This window comes from Rattus norvegicus, chromosome 8 (genome assembly GCF_021556685.1).
Source record: "Rattus norvegicus strain SHRSP/BbbUtx chromosome 8, alternate assembly SHRSP_T2T, whole genome shotgun sequence".
Classification (NCBI taxonomy): Eukaryota; Metazoa; Chordata; class Mammalia; order Rodentia; family Muridae; genus Rattus; species Rattus norvegicus.
The window spans coordinates 44459930-44477618 of NC_141541.1; the positions used below are offsets into that span (position 1 = coordinate 44459930).

The following is a 17689-nucleotide window of genomic DNA, read 5'->3' on the forward strand; positions in this document are numbered from 1 at the left end:
CATAGCACATAGGACTAGGGTGGAAACCAGGGTTTTCAGCATGTTTGGCAAGTACTGTAACATTGAATTAAATCCTTAGGCTGGAACACAATTAATGTTACACAAAATTACAGGGCAAGCTGGATGAAGACACCTAGCTGACAGTGTGGACATCTTAAGATTTGTACTGGACAGTGACAGACTTTTCTGAAGACTGGAAATGTTTACAATGTCAGAGAGAATGGAAGGCCACTTAGACTACAATTTACTCTAAGAACAGTTTATTCAAGTAAGGGATAACTTGAACTATTGTCTCCTGTCACAGATGTCAGTAGAAATTATGCAAGGTATTGTATGCCAGTGGTAGCATTAGCAAGACAAAGCACACCTTGTCTTGAAGGCTAATAAATTAGGAATATGTATAGCAAGACACAAGCTCTTCCAGGTCCTTTTATATTAACTGAGAACCTCAAATACAGTGGCAATGTGAAAGTGTGGTGGATATCTAGGTACCACTAGCTTCTGTTTTGATACAGACGACCCTTTCTGTGGCATGGTCAGCTTCTAATGAATGACTAGAGGACCTATGCTTGAGAATAAACAAACAATACATTGCTTCTCTAGATGCTGAGCTCTTAAAAGCCTTGGTGTCACCGCAACTGTTTGTGGACATTCTGGATCATTCCTTCTGAATTTTAACTTTCTGAGTAACTCAGACTCTGAGTAAGTCAGTTCAATTCCATAAATTGGAAATCAGTCACCTGGAAAAAAATACTTTTACAACAGGAACCCAGATTTGCCACGGAAAAAGGGCAGCTTGAACTGGCCCACCTAGGTTCTGGGTTTGCACAGGCTTGCTATCCAAAAGAAACATGTGCTCACAGCTGTAGGCTGCATTCACTATGGTTGCTCTTGAGGTTCCTCCCCAAACTGCTTAGATTAAGATAAATTTCTTAATATCTATCAAAAGAATTCATTATGTGCAGCAGGCCTACAGGAAGATAGGTTCCATTCTGTATTTTATAAATGTGCATAGTAGATATGGTCATCATTGATACTAGGTGAAGGATCTGCTCTAATATGGAAACTAAGTGATGCTGTAGGAACATCCTGAATCCTCAATGAGCAGTGGGGCCACCTGAGCCCTCTATGGATGCCTGGGTGCCTAACACATTGAGCCTGCACAGCTCAGTAAGAATACACATTTCCTGAGATCTCTCTGTTTAATTTGAGGTACCATGTCCACCTAAGGGAGCACATGCCCTGGAAAGACAAAAGCCACCTGCAGGATCTGTGGTGATGCCTCACAGGTTAGAACCTGCAGGATCTGTGGTGATGACTCACAGGTTAGAACCTCTGCTGCTCTCTCAGAAGAAGCACATGGTTCCCAACAATGATCTACAACAGAGAATGTGATTCCTTTTTTTGGACTATGAGGGAAATTCACCCAGGACAGGCCACAGACATACAGTAGAGAAAAAGACCCACTGACATAAATGATCATTCTACACCTAATCCACAACAATAAAAACACAGCATATGTATGGTCTAGGACAACAGCATTTATCAAAACCTTTTTCCCAACATGACTTTGGAGGTCATTATCTGTGGGGGCATATTGAGAGTGTATTGCAAGAAAGACTGAAGCATATGGTTCTCCATTAGGATTACTTCCATATACCTTTGGAAATGTCAATTTTTCTACAGCTCTACAAATATGAATGTATATTAGTCAAAATGTGCTACACAGGATCAATAATGAACGTGTGTTGTAGACTGTTTTATTAAGATTAGCAGAAAATGCCCGGCCCGCAGCAGCTCTCTGCTCCCAAACCCAGTGGGAGAGAGACCTCACCGCCTGGTCAAGTGGGCACTCCTGAGGCTGCAGAGCGGAGGAGACCACCAACACTGCCCACCCCTGCCCACATCCCTGGCCCAGGAGGAAACTGTATAAGGCCTCTGAGTTCCCGTAGGGGAGGGCCCAGGAGCTGCAGGACCCCTGCGCCTGAGACACCGCCGGAACCTGAAGGAAACAGACCGAATAAACAGTTCTCTGCACCCAAATCCCGTGGGAGGGAGAGCTAAACCTACAGAGAGGCAGACATGCCTGGGAAACCAGAAGAGACTGCACTCTGCGCACATCCAGACGCCAGAGGAAAACACCAAACGCCATCTGGAACCCTGGTGCACGGAGGATCCCGGAAAGAGCGGCCCAGATCTTCTCTGTTGCTGCCGCCGCGGAGAGGACTTAGGCAGTACCCCACGAGCACACTTGAGCCTCGGAACCTCAGGTAGGACCAACATTTCCCCTGCAAGAAACCTGCCTGGTGAACTCAAGACACAGGCCCACAGGAACAGCTGAAGACCTGTAGAGAGGAAAAACTACACGCCCGAAAGCAGAACACTCTGTCCCCATAACTGGCTGAAAGAAAACAGGAAAACAGGTCTACAGCACTCCTGACGCACAGGCTTATAGGACAGTCTAGCCACTGTCAGAAATAGCAGAACAAAGCAACACTAGAGATAATCTGATGGCGAGAGGCAAGCGCAGGAACCCAAGCAACAGAAACCAAGACTACATGGCATCATCGGAGCCCAATTCTCCCCCCAAAAAAATCATGGAATATCCAAACACACCAGAAAAGCAAGATCTAGTTTCAAAATCATATTTGATCATGATTCTGGAGGACTTCAAGAAAGACGTGAAGAACTCCCTTAGAGAACAAGTAGAAGCCTACAGAGAGGAATCGCGAAAATGCCTGAAAGAATTCCAGGAAAACATAAATAAACAAGTAGAAACCCATAGAGAGGAGACACAAAAATCCCTGAAAGAATTCCAGGAAAACACAATCAAACAGTTGAAGGAATTAAAAAGGGAAATAGAAGCAATCAAGAAAGAACACATGGAAACAACCCTGGATATAGAAAATCAAAAGAAGAGACAAGGAGCTGTAGATAGAAGCTGCACCAACAGAATACAAGAGATGGAAGAGAGAATCTCGGGAGAAGAAGATTCCCTAGAAATCATTGACTCAACTGTCAAAGATAATGTAAAGCAGAAAAAGCTACTGGTCCAAAACATACAGGAAATCCAGGACTCAATGAGAAGATCAAACCTAAGGATAATAGGTATAGAAGAGAGTGAAGACTCCCAGCTCAAAGGACCAGTAAATATCTTCAACAAAATCATAGAAGAAAACGTCCCTAACCTAAAAAAAGAGATACCCATAGGCATACAAGAAGCCTACAGAACTCCAAATAGATTGGACCAGAAAAGAAACACCTCCCGTCACATAATAGTCAAAACACAAACGCACAAAATAAAGAAAGAATATTAAAAGCAGTAAGGGAAAAAGGTCAAGTAACATATAATGGCAGACCTATCAGAATCACACCAGACTTTTTGCCAGAAACTATGAAGGCAGAAGATCCTGGACAGATGTCATACAGACCCTAAGATAACAAAAGTGCCAGCCCAGGTTACTGTATCCTGCAAAACTCTCAATTAACATAGATGGAGAAACCAAGATATTCCATGACAAAACCAAATTTACACAATATCTTTCTACAAATCCAGCACTACAAAGGATAATAAAGGGTAGAGCCCAACATAAGGAGGCAAGCTATACCCTAGAAGAAGCAAGAAACTAATCGTCTTGGCAACAAAACAAAGAGAAGAAAAGCACACAAACGTAACCTCACATCCAAATATGAATATAACAGGAAGCAATAATCACTATTTCTTGATATCTCTCAACACCAATGGCCTCAACTCCCCAATAAAAAGACATAGATTAACAAACTGGATACGCAACGAGGACCCTGCATTCTGCTGCCTACAGGAAACACACCTCAGAGACAAAGACAGACACTACCTCAGAGTGAAAGGCTGGAAAACAACTTTCCAAGCAAATGGTCAGAAGAAGCAAGCTGGAGTAGCCATTCTAATACACGTGCTCCACTATGTTCATAGCAGCCTTATTTATAATAGCCAGAAGCTGGAAAGAACCCAGATACCCTTCAACAGAGGAATGGATACAGAAAATGTGGTACATCTACACAATGGGATATTACTCAGCTATCAAAAACAACGGCTTTATGAAATTCGTAGGCAAATGTTTGGAACTGGAAAATATCATCCTGAGTGATCTAACCCAATCACAGAAAGACATACATGGTATGCACTCACTGATAAGTGGCTTTTAGCCCAAATGCTTGAATTACCCTAGATGCCTAGAACAAATGAAACTCAAGATGGATGATCAAAATGTGAATGCTTCACTCCTTCTCTAAAAGGGGAACAAGAATACCCTTGGCAGGGAAGAGAGAGGCAAAGATTAAAACAGAGACTGAAGGATCACCCATTCAGAGCCTGCCCCACATGTGGCCCATACATATACAGCCACCCAATTAGACAAGATGGATGAAGCAAAGAAGTGCAGACCGACAGGAGCCAGAAGTAGATCGCTCCTGAGAGAAACAGCCAGAATGGGGCAAATACAGAGGCGAATGCCAGCAGCAAACCACTGAACTGAGAATAGGACCCCCATTGAAGGAATCAGAGAAAGAACTGGAAGAGCTCGAAGGGGCTCGAGACCCCATATGTACAACAATGCCAAGCACCCAGAGCTTCCAGGGACTAAGCCACTACCTAAAGACTATACATGGACTGACCCTGGACTCTGACCTCATAGGTAGCAATGAATATCCTAGTAAGAGCACCAGTGGAAGGGGAAGCCCTGGGTCCTGCTAAGAGTGAACCCGCAGGGAACTAGATTGTTGGGGGGAGGACGGCAATGGGGGAAGGGTTGGGAGGGGAACACCCATAAGGAAGGGGAGGGGGGAGGGGGATGTTTGCCCGGAAACCAAAGAATTATTATTAATTATTAAATAAATTAAAAAAAATTTTCAAAAAAAAAAGATTAGCAGAAAACATGACCGCATGGATAAAGTATGGCAGTGATCACATCATAAAATGTGCATCCAAGAAAAGAACACATTATCCACACAAAACACACTATCACTCTAGGTAAGCATTGGTGGCTTTGAATTTACTATTTAGCCCAGGAACTCTCGACCATGCAGAATCCATCATTAGCTGTCAGTTCTAAGAGCACAAGAGGGAACAGAACACTTGAATAAGCAAGATGGTCTAAAGAGTCAAGAGTTACAAATCAAGTTTTATTCATAAGGAATACAATTTAAAACAAAAATGATTAAAATGAATATTAATATAAATATATAAAAGTATTTTCAGATGTGAAAAATATTAACAAGAACATATAACTATGAAATAACAAAACAAAAACTTCATTTAAGATGATAACAAAAATATTTCTAAACAGCATATTCTTAGTGAACATTTAGAAGCACAGTTATATTGCTGTTTCTCCTCTAGCAGGCAAAATGGCAATGCAGTTCCCAAGTGGTCTCTCAAGTGGTGTTATCCTAAACAGAAAGAGAATAAGATATCAATCAGTCAGACTGGCTTAGTGAAAGATAAATTTAGTGTTTCTTAGCAAAAAATAAATTAAACTATGAGGGAGAGTATTCATCCAAAAAAATGTTGGTATTATTCAGGATGGCGGTCCGCAGGGGAATCCTGAGAAAGCAACCTATTCTTCAGGAGGCTCTCTTCCTGCTGTGTGTCCCATTCCAGCTCTTTTGCAATTCCTGAGACCAGGGAGAGGAAGGCAGTTATTCAGAAACTGATGTGTTGGGGACTTGCATGCTAGCTATCAGCTTGCTGCCTTCTACCCACTCAGCTCTATTTTAGGTCACCATTGATGTGTTAACTGATAACATTGCTGGTGTGTCTGTGGGCAGGGCAAGTCTACAACAACCCTGACAGTAATGTGGGCTGCCCATCTGGGCCTCAGACTTTAACCAGTGCAAACCAAGAACAGGGCAATGGGAAGAGACCTCATTGGGTTGCAGGATGAAAGGAGAAGTCAACCTGTCACCAAGATGAAAGCCAATGACAAAGAATAATTTGCCATATGCACTCGGTTCTTATCCCTGAAAGGTGCTTCCCAACTTGGAGGTCACATGACCACAGAATATCATTTATCACAGGAACAAAACTTGTTCAAAGTGGTACATAGCATCCATTCTATCACAGGGACATGCAGTAATATGATAGGTTATTCATCTGTCACCATTTCCAGACTGCAGCTTCAAAAAGAGCACCAAAGCATAGTTGTTAATAAGTCAGTTCCTGAAAAGTGGTTGTCTTCCCAGAATACTCGTGCACAGACAGAGGAATGAACATTCCATAGCATGAGGTGGTTGTATTGTTGGAGTGTACATTATTAAGGTGGTAGGGAAAGCAAACATGTATCAAATTGGCAAATGGAATCAGATAATTTTAGGCTGACACAGCTGCTTGTCCCTACCAGATGTTGCTTGGTCTGGAGGTTGCTGGTTTTCTCCTGTTCGTCTTTATCTTTCTTGTTCAAATCAAACAAAAATTTCTGTAGCAGCGGTGCAGAATCAAGCTGTTCTGCTTTGCCCTCCTTTCTGAATGGGAACAACTTCTTCTGCATACATATCTTGTCCATATGGATCCGGCTGGGCAGGTTCCTGGAAACACACACTGCATAGTTAGATCCTGCACCCTCTTCCTCCCATTCCTACTCCCAAGTCTCACAAACACGCTCTGGACCCAGATACAAGTGAAAACTTCATAGAATACATCTTGATACACACAAGGCTGCTGCACAAACATCAAACAGCCAATTCAGGGAAGACTAAATTGTTTCTGTGACCCAAGGACCAAAAAGCGTTCATTTCTCTCCACAACAACAGGGGATATACATCTATCCATGGAAGCAAAAGGCATGGGGGCAACATTAATAAATAGTGGGCAAATACCCTCATAGGAGGTCAGTAGAATTAAGGGAAGGTCATGTTATCCATGTGGTCCACACACTGAGTTTTGTTAAACCTGGTGTGACCGCAGAGGCCCAGTTCAGCCTATTAGCCATTTGGTGAGCTGAATAAGTACTGGTTTACCTAGAGCCTTCTGAAGATGCCTAGACACTCTGGGTATGAGTAACAGTCTCCTGTGGACCTAAAAACTGAGTCCAAAAGGCCCAGGACACAGTGATGTTTAAAGAGCACAAGACATGGAGCCAGAGCTGCTAGACCTCCAGTCAGAACAAAGGATGGCACCTGTGGGCAAAGCAGAGTTAATGGCCTCTCTGACCAGTGCTCACCGATAGAAGTTAATTTCCTTCTGGAGCTCCTGAAATTTCTCACAATGCTCGATGTTCCTCATCTCTAAGTTGTGCAGTAATGACATGACCTCCCTCTCCTTTATCTTCAATTTTTCATAAAATGGATTTGACCTGATGTAGCGGCTGGCCCTAGGAGAGTAAAACCCAATGAACATCTGCGTTTAGGAATATATGAACTCAGGCTGGGTCTTCTAGTACCCCAGCCCTGGGAGGACAATTTCTGAGTTCTACATATTGGAAGCTTCTTCAGCTTCAGAAACTTGTTATTCTGGGCCCAGGACCCCATAAGCTCGGCATCGAGATAAAGGGTTCCCAGGTTCCCTTTCTTCACTCAGAAGGGCTGGATCTGCAGTCAAGCTAGTTATGCTAACAAGGGCCTAGGCCACAGCTCTCCCACATCCAAGACCTAGAAAACTGTGATTTCATTTTTCCTGTTTTGACAACAGGAATTCTACATCCTGAATAATTAATATTGTAGAGACACACAATTCACACAATTATGGAGTTGAGAACATAAATCGCCACAAAAGTATAATCTGCCCAAATGGCACAAATATACAGACAAATGTGACCACATTGGCAAAGAAGTGTGCAGTTGAAGAGGGGCTCCCAAAACAAAGCACTCACATCACCATGAAATTGTTATACATGAATATACTCAGGAAAAAACATAGACCCCTAGATTCCAAGTGTGGGGGGAAATATAAACATATAAAAATTGTGCATATGCATGTAGGTGTGTACACACAGAGACACAGAAACTGGGACACACACACAGGAAAAGAAAAGTAAACAGTAAGAGAATGAAAAAGGGAGCGAAATATGCAAACGGAGAACACAATCAGAATCAGAAAAAATGCATGCCACATTATTGGCTCAGAGGTAAACAAAAAAGAAGGAAAAGCCCTGTGTCTCTGGCCATCTAGTCAAACATTGAGATGAACAATTTGGGATCTGTCACCTCAGGCTACTGCAACAAGAGTCCAGCACTAAGTCACCTTCCTAGCACACACCCAAACTCACAGCACCTAGAACCTTGCAAAGCTACCACCTGTCAAGGGCTTTCCAAATGCACACTGGGAACTCATGCTCCAGTAACGTTATCCCTGAATCCTCACTAAGGCCACAAGTTCAGATTTTCAGCTGGAGGCAGCAGATGAGACCATTTCCCATCTCACTCCTGACCAAGGGTCAGGTTCTGAATCTCCTCTATATCAGAAATGAGGTTTAGGACAAGTTCTTTGGGAGGCACAGCTTTCTAGACCCGTACACCTTAATAGAATAAGATGTAGGTGACACTGCAGGTCCATGAATGACACAAGGCAGTTTGGAGCAATGCATACCTGTTGTTCCTGTATCTCTCTGTCACATAAGTCAGGAGATCTCTTAGCTCATTTCTCTCCTCAGTAGCTGACTGCAGCTGTCTAATCAGTCTCTGTTCTTCTGTGTTCTCCGTGTTGGCCTCCTTGTTGATTACCACAGGGCCAGGGGATGATGTCAGTCTCCCATCATCTGTAGGTAGAAGAACACAAGTGAACATTTTTGGGGAAACTGATGAGTGTGCATAGACCATGGCAAGCCCCAAACAGGAGGAGAGCATGTGTAGACCACAGTGTCACCACAAAGAGTTTGTTGTTGCCTAAGAGACCTCCTCAGTGGAAGTCAACTCTCCCAGCACTCTATAGAGACCAAGAGATGTCAGATGCCGGGTGTTCCCTATGCCTGCTGACCCATGCTCCATGTACCACAGAGATGGCTTCTACGGGATTGTTATCAACTTAACAGGGTACAACTTTCTTTCAGGACCCTCACCGCTGTACTTTCAGAATTCAGATGATAAATTCAACCTCCAAAAGATTTGAGTGATTGGAGATACTCAGATGTCCTGCACTGATACTCTAGGCCACACCATTTGGAATTTAAAAGCATTGCCGGGGATGTCATGGTCAACGGACTTATCAATTCCCCTAACTGAAACACCAAATGCCACAGAAGTGCCAATTGGTTACAGGCTGAATCTTGGTCTACCTGCTACAAATAGTTTTAGTACTGTAAAAAAATGTTTGTAACACACAAATTCTAATTTATAATGCTAAGGATGTCCCATCTCTGCCAATTTGAAAAAGTCAGAGGAGTTCTAAGAACATAAGGCCAGAAGCATAATTCTCTCCCTGATAATAAAGACAGAGATCTACTTTATTTAAAGAAGCAATGAGAGTGAAGTAGATTGATGCCCTGTCTAAGTTCAATAAAGTTGGACACTCAGTGTCTCCTGATCGTGTTATTATATCAATGTAACGTATCATATGCACGTTAAAAGTGAAGGCCAGAACTTCACCGAATAATGGCATTGGCCTTACCATATCCCCCATTTGGGGATGGGCAAACTAATGTTCTGAAATCCTTGACTTTTAGGAATTGTGATCTTCATGGAAATTCAATTCCTTTGCAGATACTCCAGTTGTTCTGGCCTATTGCTAGACAGGTCAGCCTAAGCCTATTCTCCCTCTGACAGAAAGCTCAGCATACAATTCACAGAACTTACTCAGCATTCCCCAGGCTAGCTTTCGTTGTCCAACATTTATTTTTGATGAAAGGCGAGATTCCCTCACTCCAGTCTGTCCAAAATCGGCGTTCACTCTCCCAAAATTCTTGCGAAGCCGGGAAAACATATCTTCCTGTGTATCTGCCAGGCAGGGACTGAGAAAAAGTAGGGCACTGGTGGTTACTACAACGCTGGTGACATCACAGAGGATGCCAAGAACTCTCTAGGACCCAATAGAATGTCCAAGAAGGGACCGCTGATGTCATGGTGAACAGACATTGCCTCCCTGCTAATAATCTCCCTGTACAGTGCATAAGCTGAGGTGCCCTTTCCTGGAGACCTTCCCAGGGCATAGCCACTGAGCAACTCCTGCTTGCAAGACCAAATTTTCGTCAAGGCTTGATTATAAAAACCTGAGTAATTCTTATGCATTTTAATGAATTTTTCCCTCTAAATCCTGCCCCAAAATATCTCATCTTAAGTCAAATTATCCTTACTCATCAACATCAGCCATTAAAAATTCCTGAGAAATAATACCAGTTTGAATAAGCAGTCAGAAGGTTCTCCTGTCTCCTTATGTACACGTGCTTGAAATCACATCAAGAAATAGCCTGTAGGTTAGGTTGCGACATGGGTGTGTGTTATGGGAACACTCATGAAGCCTTGTCGTTAGCTTAGCCTTCGACAGTTGCCACAAAATCCCTTAGGAGAAAGAGTTGAAATCATTATGTTGTTCGGAACAGTTTGGATTCCAATTGCCAAAGGAAAGTGAAATGTAGGAGCTAGCAATGGAGGCACCCTCATGCTGCTTGGGGGTTCTCCTCTTTTTACTAATGTCACCAAAGGAGCATTGCTCACAGGCCTCTGTAAGCTCTACCATGAGATTCTGACTGACAGTTTGTGTCTTAGGCCTTTCACAGGGCATGCACTATCTTCTCTAAATTTAACCCCATTCTTCTAGTTTTGAGACCCAACTGGTGATTATCTCTTAACCCCTATGCCCTGTTTTGGTCCATATCACTTCCCTACCATGTCTATTCTGAAGCTCCAGCTTCAGCTTTCCTCACCCTATGTTCCTCTGTAAGCCTGGAGTTCTGCCCACATACTTTCTGCAGCATATCTTGGCCTTCAGATCTTTATTATGTCCAATCGGCAGTTAGACAACATCTAAGAGATCTCTCAGCTTGTGTTGAGCTGGTGAGAAGGACAAACATCTACAAAATAGCAAACTTGATGATGGACCGTAGAAATGACAAGACAGTAATCCTGCCAGCACTTAGCTCTCTGCCAGTAAAGAACTAACAATTGAAAGTTGACATACCTTAGTACAAAGGGAGCTCACCTCATCCTTTCCCCTTTTACACCAAAAAAATAACTTTATCTTTAACACTGATCAGCTAGATAAAATTAGAAAATTTATAGGATACATCAGATAAGAATGACTGTCACAACATTTAGTCCATTTGTATTTGGCAAAATTGGAGAAGGTACTTCATGAACTAAATTATATTAGTGTAAAATTTTGTACCTGAATCATTTTCTCTCACTTTTTAAGCTTTTGTATTCTCTATTTATCATAGCTTGCACTTATTAGCCATAACAACTCTCCTGAAATGAAAAACAATTTTGTTAATTTTAAATAATTTAAGGGTTTATGTGCTTCATCTTTATAATTTTACACCTCTTTTGTGGACATAGTGCCATTTTTTTTCTTTTTTCAACTTCCACAAATAGATTATTTTTTCTCTGATATGGAGAAGGATGCAAGGGTGGACTTCAGATATGAGGTGATGTTGGATATCAACGGAGTTGGGCTGCATGATGCGAAATTCACAGAGAACAAAAAAGGAGTTTAAAAAAACTAAAATGAGCACAGTGGGGATGAAGAAATGAATGCTTAGGATGGAGAGGTTTGGCAGTGGACTTGGGATTTGTGGGGTGGGCTGGGTTTGGGTGAGGTTCTGGAGTAGTCAGAATGTTGTCTGTTCTGGTCCTTCCAGGGAAACTCCTCCCTCTTCTCTCATCCTTCCTCTTCCTCCACCACCACCTCCAACTGCCATAACTGCTTCCTACTATAGCAGCAGCTTCTGGGCATCTGCCTTTCTGCTCAAGCAGAAGTGCTCGGGGGTGATACAAGCTTTGAAAAGTCCCGGGCTGCAGTCAGGCCATGCACACTCTGTTGTCAAACCCGTAGGGGCTCAGGATTTATGGTGCCAGAGCGGTTGTGGCGGGCATTTTGATGCTCCAGTGGGTTGTCTGTCGAGCCCCTCATTCTGGACCTCCCATGTCCCCCCTGGTCCTGTCAGGTACCTAGTTGTCACACTCCTGTGTGATGGTGAACTCGTTTTCTCTTCTGAGTCTCATGACAAGAAAAGGTTAAGAGTAAACTATCTAATCATCTCCATCTGAGACCTGAGAAGGAGAAAGGTTGCCTGAAGAAACAGGAAATTCAGAGAAAATAGCTTCCAATTCTAAAGAAATGATAGAAATTGTTGGCTACCGTGACAGACAGTCAGCAAATATTCTTGTGTCATTGTGCATCCAGTGTCAATTGAATGGGTCAGGGGCTCTGACAACACTACTGTGAAGTAGGTCATTTGAAGGACTATCCTCACTTTCTGTCCAAAGCCTGGGACAATAGACTTCCCCATGATCCCCTTCTCCACAGTCTGGACAGCTTTCTGGCAGCAGTGGAGGTAAGTGGGTAGTATTTCTCCCCATGACCACTTTGCCACATTTGAAGGACACTCCAGTTAGGGTTCTTTAGTGCCCATCATTTTCTTCAGAATAGCATGAGGACACTGCCCGGACTTGAGGTCTCTCCCACTGTGGAAAGCCTTTGACTACTAGGACATCTGAAATGGCAGATTCTTCAGATCTCTAAAGAATTAGAGAACCATCTTTTTATGTAAAGTCTATCTCAGTGCACAAATGTGGAATTTTTTCAAAGGATTTACTGTTTAATTTGAATACATATACAAGAAGCTAAATAAAGCTTATTTCTGTACCTAACTAAACAAGTACCTAACATCACTAGAACGCTGAGTATTTATAGTTGGATAGTGCTATTTGCATTCCTTAATTATCCATGGCAGTGTACAGTAGTAATTTTATACAATTAGAATTTTATACCGTATTGTGAATAAGATGCATATACTTATACCTTAAACAAGAGTTTAATCACTTATTCAAGTATAATATGAAATTCTATCATCATTCAAATTCCATGTCATCCTAAAGTATTTGGCACTTGGTGTTGCTTCAAAGATTGAATAATCTATGCTTTTTGTCATGTTAGCCCCTTTCTACTGCTTCCAAAACCATAGATAGCAGAGAAAAAGGTTTGAGGAGAGAAAGAGCAAGTAAGAAAGATATCCCTGATTCTAATCTCCTTTACTGTTTCCTCACTGACCATGACCAGTAAAAATTGCAACCAACCCCCTGAATGACAATGAACATCTATGACCCACTGCTGACAAATAAGCAGCCACCCATCCTTCCTTTGAGAGTTTGGGTGTCATGTTCATTAAAGTTGTATCCATATCTTTGTGGGGTGACAACAAGTTTGGGGACCTTACGATAATTGGGATATTTTCCAAATCCTGTGAGATCTTGCACTTTCAAATGCTTCCAGGTACTGAATGTGGAGGGATTAACTGAAGTCCTGGCTACATTAACAATTGAAAATATGAACACACATTCACACCTTTTGAGGAAGGTCACACATTATCTACCTTTGAATTTGCTCAAAACTATTGGTCTGTTACTTTTTTATTTAGATTCAGGTATCTTGTTAGTATACAGGCCGAAAGGATATAGATTATTTGCCAAAATATTGCTAATTGCCTCTAAGCCAGTCACCAATAGAATTCCTCCATCCTTTCAAGTCTCATCAGAGAGGCTCTATTTTGCATGCTACTCACAATACTTATGTCACCCATGTGGCAAACTAATGGGGAGTGTTATGATCTGCTTAAATATTTCAAAATTCTCCCTATCCAAAGTCTTACACTGTCCACCAAAAAAAAAAAAAAAAAAAAAAAAAAAAAAAAAAAAAGAGATTCCTCACAAAACAAGTCCACTAATGCTGTTACCAGTTTACATAGTTTACATATCAGTCACATTTCTGTTACTGCAAAAAAATACCATGACCAAAAGCATCTCAAGGAATACAGTTTTTCACCTTATGGTAACCAACCCCCAACTATAAAAATTATATCGTTGCTAAGTCATAAAGTTAGGTTACTACTCTTTTGAATGGTGATGTAAATATCCTGTATAAAGTATGTCTCTATGTGATTGCCCCAGGAAGTAGTTGGACCCAACGGGTTGAAAATTGCACCTTGTGTGTGGAGGTGGTGGTGGTGGTGGTGGGTTTTTTGTTTTGTTTTGTTTCTTAGTTTGGCCTCTTTTTCAAAACCCAGAGGCTGATAAGTACATACACCAATATCTGGGTATTTTATATAATTCCTATAGACTTTGTGTCTGTTCTCATGATATTAACAGGCTTGGTTCTTTTTTACTATTCCCCAAAATGAACTTGAAATTATTAAAGGTGATGCGTTCTGCAGTGATGTACTGTATACTATGTAGTAGTATCTGACTGCCCTGCTCATTTGTGCTTTCATTGGTTGAGATCTTTATTTCATTCCCTGAAGCCCTACATCAGAATTAGGACGGGATGGATTTAAGCATGTAGATGATTCTGGTAGGATTTGATATAACACTATTAATCCTACTGATGCATGAAAATGAGAAGTGTTTTCATTTTCTGGTTTGTTCAGTTTTTTGTTATTTTTCTTAATGTTTTCATTGTAACATGTCTTCACTTTCTTAGATTTATTACAAGATTTTTAAGGCTATTCTGAATGTGTTTGTTTTCTTGGTATGTTTGTTGATATTTATTGTTGGTATACAGGAATTTTATTGATTTTAATGTGATTTCAGTGAGTGGGTCCATGAGCTGTAAGAATTTTCTAGTGGAACCGTAGTGTTCTTTACATATGGATCATATCACCTGCAAAGGAGAATACTCTGACTGTTTTCCTTCATATGGACATGCCTTTACATATTTCTGTTTTCATATTGTTTGGAGAAGACTTCACATACTAGTTGGATTAGATGAAAAGATTGAACATCTGTGACATATTCCTTATTTTAGTGGAAATGCATTAAGATTTTCTCCAGTTAGGATGCTGTTGGCCGTGTATATTGTCTTTATAATGTTAAGGTATATCTTCTCCATATCCCAGATTCTCCAGGTCTATTTCATGTATCACTGTGAGAATTGGCCAAAGAAATTGTCTGCCTCTAGTGCAATGATCATGTGTTTCCTGTTCTTGATTTCATGTTGTGTATTGTTTATTCATTTGTATTTGTTGAAACATTCTTGCTCTCTGGAGGCAAGCCAACTTGATCATGCTACCTGATATGTCTGAATTTATTTGCTAGGATTTTATTGAGAAATTTTTCACTTAAGTGTTCCTTCCAATCTTTGTTTTCTAGGCTTCGAAGAGACACCATGAGCAAGGGAACTTTTCGAAGAAAGAGTTTATTGGGGCTTACTGTTTCAAGGATCATGAGTCTGTGATCAGTATGTGGGGGTACATGGCAGCAGGTAGGCCACCATGGTTCTAGTGAACTAGCTGAGATCTTACATCTTATCTGCAAGTTGGACACAGAGAAAGTGAGAGTTAAGTATAAATGGTATGGAATTTGGGAACCTCAAAACCCAATCCCATAACAATCCTACAAAAAAAATATCTTCTACTTCATCCCCCACTTTTCCTCTAATCAGCAACAAACATTCATACATGTGAGTTTATGGGAGCCACTATCATTCAAAAGACCACATTCTACTCCCAATTGCCCATAGGATCTTAAACATATCGTAATGAAAAATGCACTTAGCTCGCTTTCCAAAAGCCCTATAGTCTTTCACAGTCTACACAGTTTGTCCAAAGAGCTTCATAAAACTGCAGGCAGTCCCTTAATTATTCCCTCTATGAAATCAAATGGCCAATTACACACATCCAATGTGTAATGCCAAATCACATATGTTATCATTACAAAAGGAAATTGGGAAGGTGGCAAGCCCATTCAAGGCATAATCCCAATAGCACACACTCCACATTCTCTACCTCTGACAGAAGACGAAGAGATTATATGGGTTCACTCCTTTGACTTTGGTGATTGTAACATAATTCATAAACTTTTATTGTATCATATAGATCTGTGGATGGTGGTTGTGTTTTCAATGTCACTCATTTCTAGGAATCTTAATATTTCCTTATTTTTTTCTCACCTGATCCTTCAGTAGTGTATTGTATATGTTGCTTACTTTCCATGAGTGTGTGTATTTTCTGTACTTTTAATTGTGTGATACCAGTTTGATTCCTTTGGGCTCAGATAGAATGCACAACATTCCTTCAACTTTCTTATATTTTCTGAGGCTTGTTTTTATCCTAATCTGTGGTCAATTTTGGAGTAATGTCCACAGGCTGATAGAAAATATATGTATAGTTCACTGTAGTTTTTTAGTTCCATTTGCCTGATCATGTCACTTAATTCTGCTTCTCCTATTTTGTTTATTTGCATATGATCTCTTAAGTTGTCAGAATGGAGAAGTAATAAACAAATCACAACCACTATTATAACTAATCTGTAGTTTCACTATTATAACTATCTGTAGCTATCTGATAACATACATTTTTAAATTTGGGTAGCCTTTGTTAATATGTATATATTTAGAATTGTAGTATGTTTTAGTAATTGCAAAGTATGAAGTGAATATCCTTATGTCTTCTGGACAGGATGAGTTTGAAATCTATTCTGTCAACTAGATAGAGAAACTGCATAGGATTGCTAAAGGGACATGGTTCTTTGTTCTGTTTCCCTAGTATACCCTCTATATCTCTCATGATGGCAGTCCTGTTTCAGGCGAAATATATGATTGTTTACCAGGGAATTGAGGTTATTGATATGTAAATATTATTTAAACTTCTGTGTTAACTATTGTCAGTTTGTTAATTTTTAAGACTTTTGTAGGCTACTTTTGATTGACTGTCCTAGTGGTGTAAATTTTTTTCCTGTGTCCTCTGGTATTTTATCCTTCCCTGCAAATAAAGTATTCCTATTAGGATCCTCTACAGAGCTGGCTTACTGGTTATACATAGTTTTTCATTTATTTATAATATCCCTTAATCTGCACAGTAGCTGGGCAGCTGCCTGTCCTGCATGGAATTAGGTCTAATTTCCAAACAATGTCTCTGAACTCCTACTTACTATGCAGCATCTTGGCTGCTCTTTGTTCCACTTGGACAGTCCTCAGGACCAGGCTTTCCTCTGTCTTAACTAATGGCTGCTGTCCTGCTTCCTCCCTCCTCTCCATCACATCCATTCTTCCTTTCTTCTTTGGCAGCTTCTTCTTCCTTCTTCCCTCCTAGTGATCCTCTCTAGCAAAGCCCTCAAAAACTCACCTCCACCATCTCTCTGCTGTGCTTCTTTATAATCACAATTAACTGGGAGCAGAGTCACTTTTTTGGGAGTTTTAACCAGTCATACATTCTACCAATTAGCTTTAAAATACAAGCAGAATTAGGTCAGTCCCCTACAGGGTTTTCTTTTCTTTCTTTTTTTTTTTTTGGTTGGTTTAATTTTACCTTTACCTCTTTACTTTTTATTTGATTTTTGGCTATCTCTTATTAATTGTTTATTTTATTTATTTACATTTCCAATGTTGTTCCTCTCTCCAAAATCCCCTAATGAAGCCTATCATCACATTTCTGCTCAGCTTTCCCTATATAACAGTGCTCCCCAACTCACACATATTCATTCCCGCCTCACACCTCTAGGATCTCCATTTGGTGGGGCAACAGGCCTAGCAGAGTAAGGTCCTACAACCACATTGATACAAAGTAAATCAATC

General features: G+C 40.9%; 2 protein-coding genes across 5 annotated transcripts in view; both read right to left on the reverse strand.

Moving 5' to 3' along the window:
• Nucleotides 1-17689, reverse strand: part of LOC134480136 (disks large homolog 5-like) — a 323827-nt gene that overhangs the window by 99035 nt on the left and 207103 nt on the right.
• LOC148004049 (disks large homolog 5-like) lies at nucleotides 5141-9919 on the reverse strand. Of its 4 annotated transcripts, XM_087564260.1 has the most exons (5): nucleotides 9763-9919; nucleotides 8561-8729; nucleotides 7197-7346; nucleotides 6375-6561; nucleotides 5141-5427 (listed from the first exon to the last, which is right to left on the reverse strand). In XM_087564260.1, exons 1-5 carry the CDS (start codon nucleotides 9887-9889, stop codon nucleotides 5413-5415), a joined length of 648 nt encoding a protein of 215 aa, XP_087420386.1. In that variant the 5' UTR covers nucleotides 9890-9919; the 3' UTR covers nucleotides 5141-5412. The 4 variants fall into 4 exon arrangements, with proteins under 4 accessions (XP_087420386.1, XP_087420387.1, XP_087420388.1 ...); XM_087564261.1 differs by lacking the exon at nucleotides 7197-7346 and having other exon boundaries at nucleotides 9763-9889; XM_087564259.1 differs by lacking the exon at nucleotides 5141-5427 and having other exon boundaries at nucleotides 6291-6561; nucleotides 9763-9889.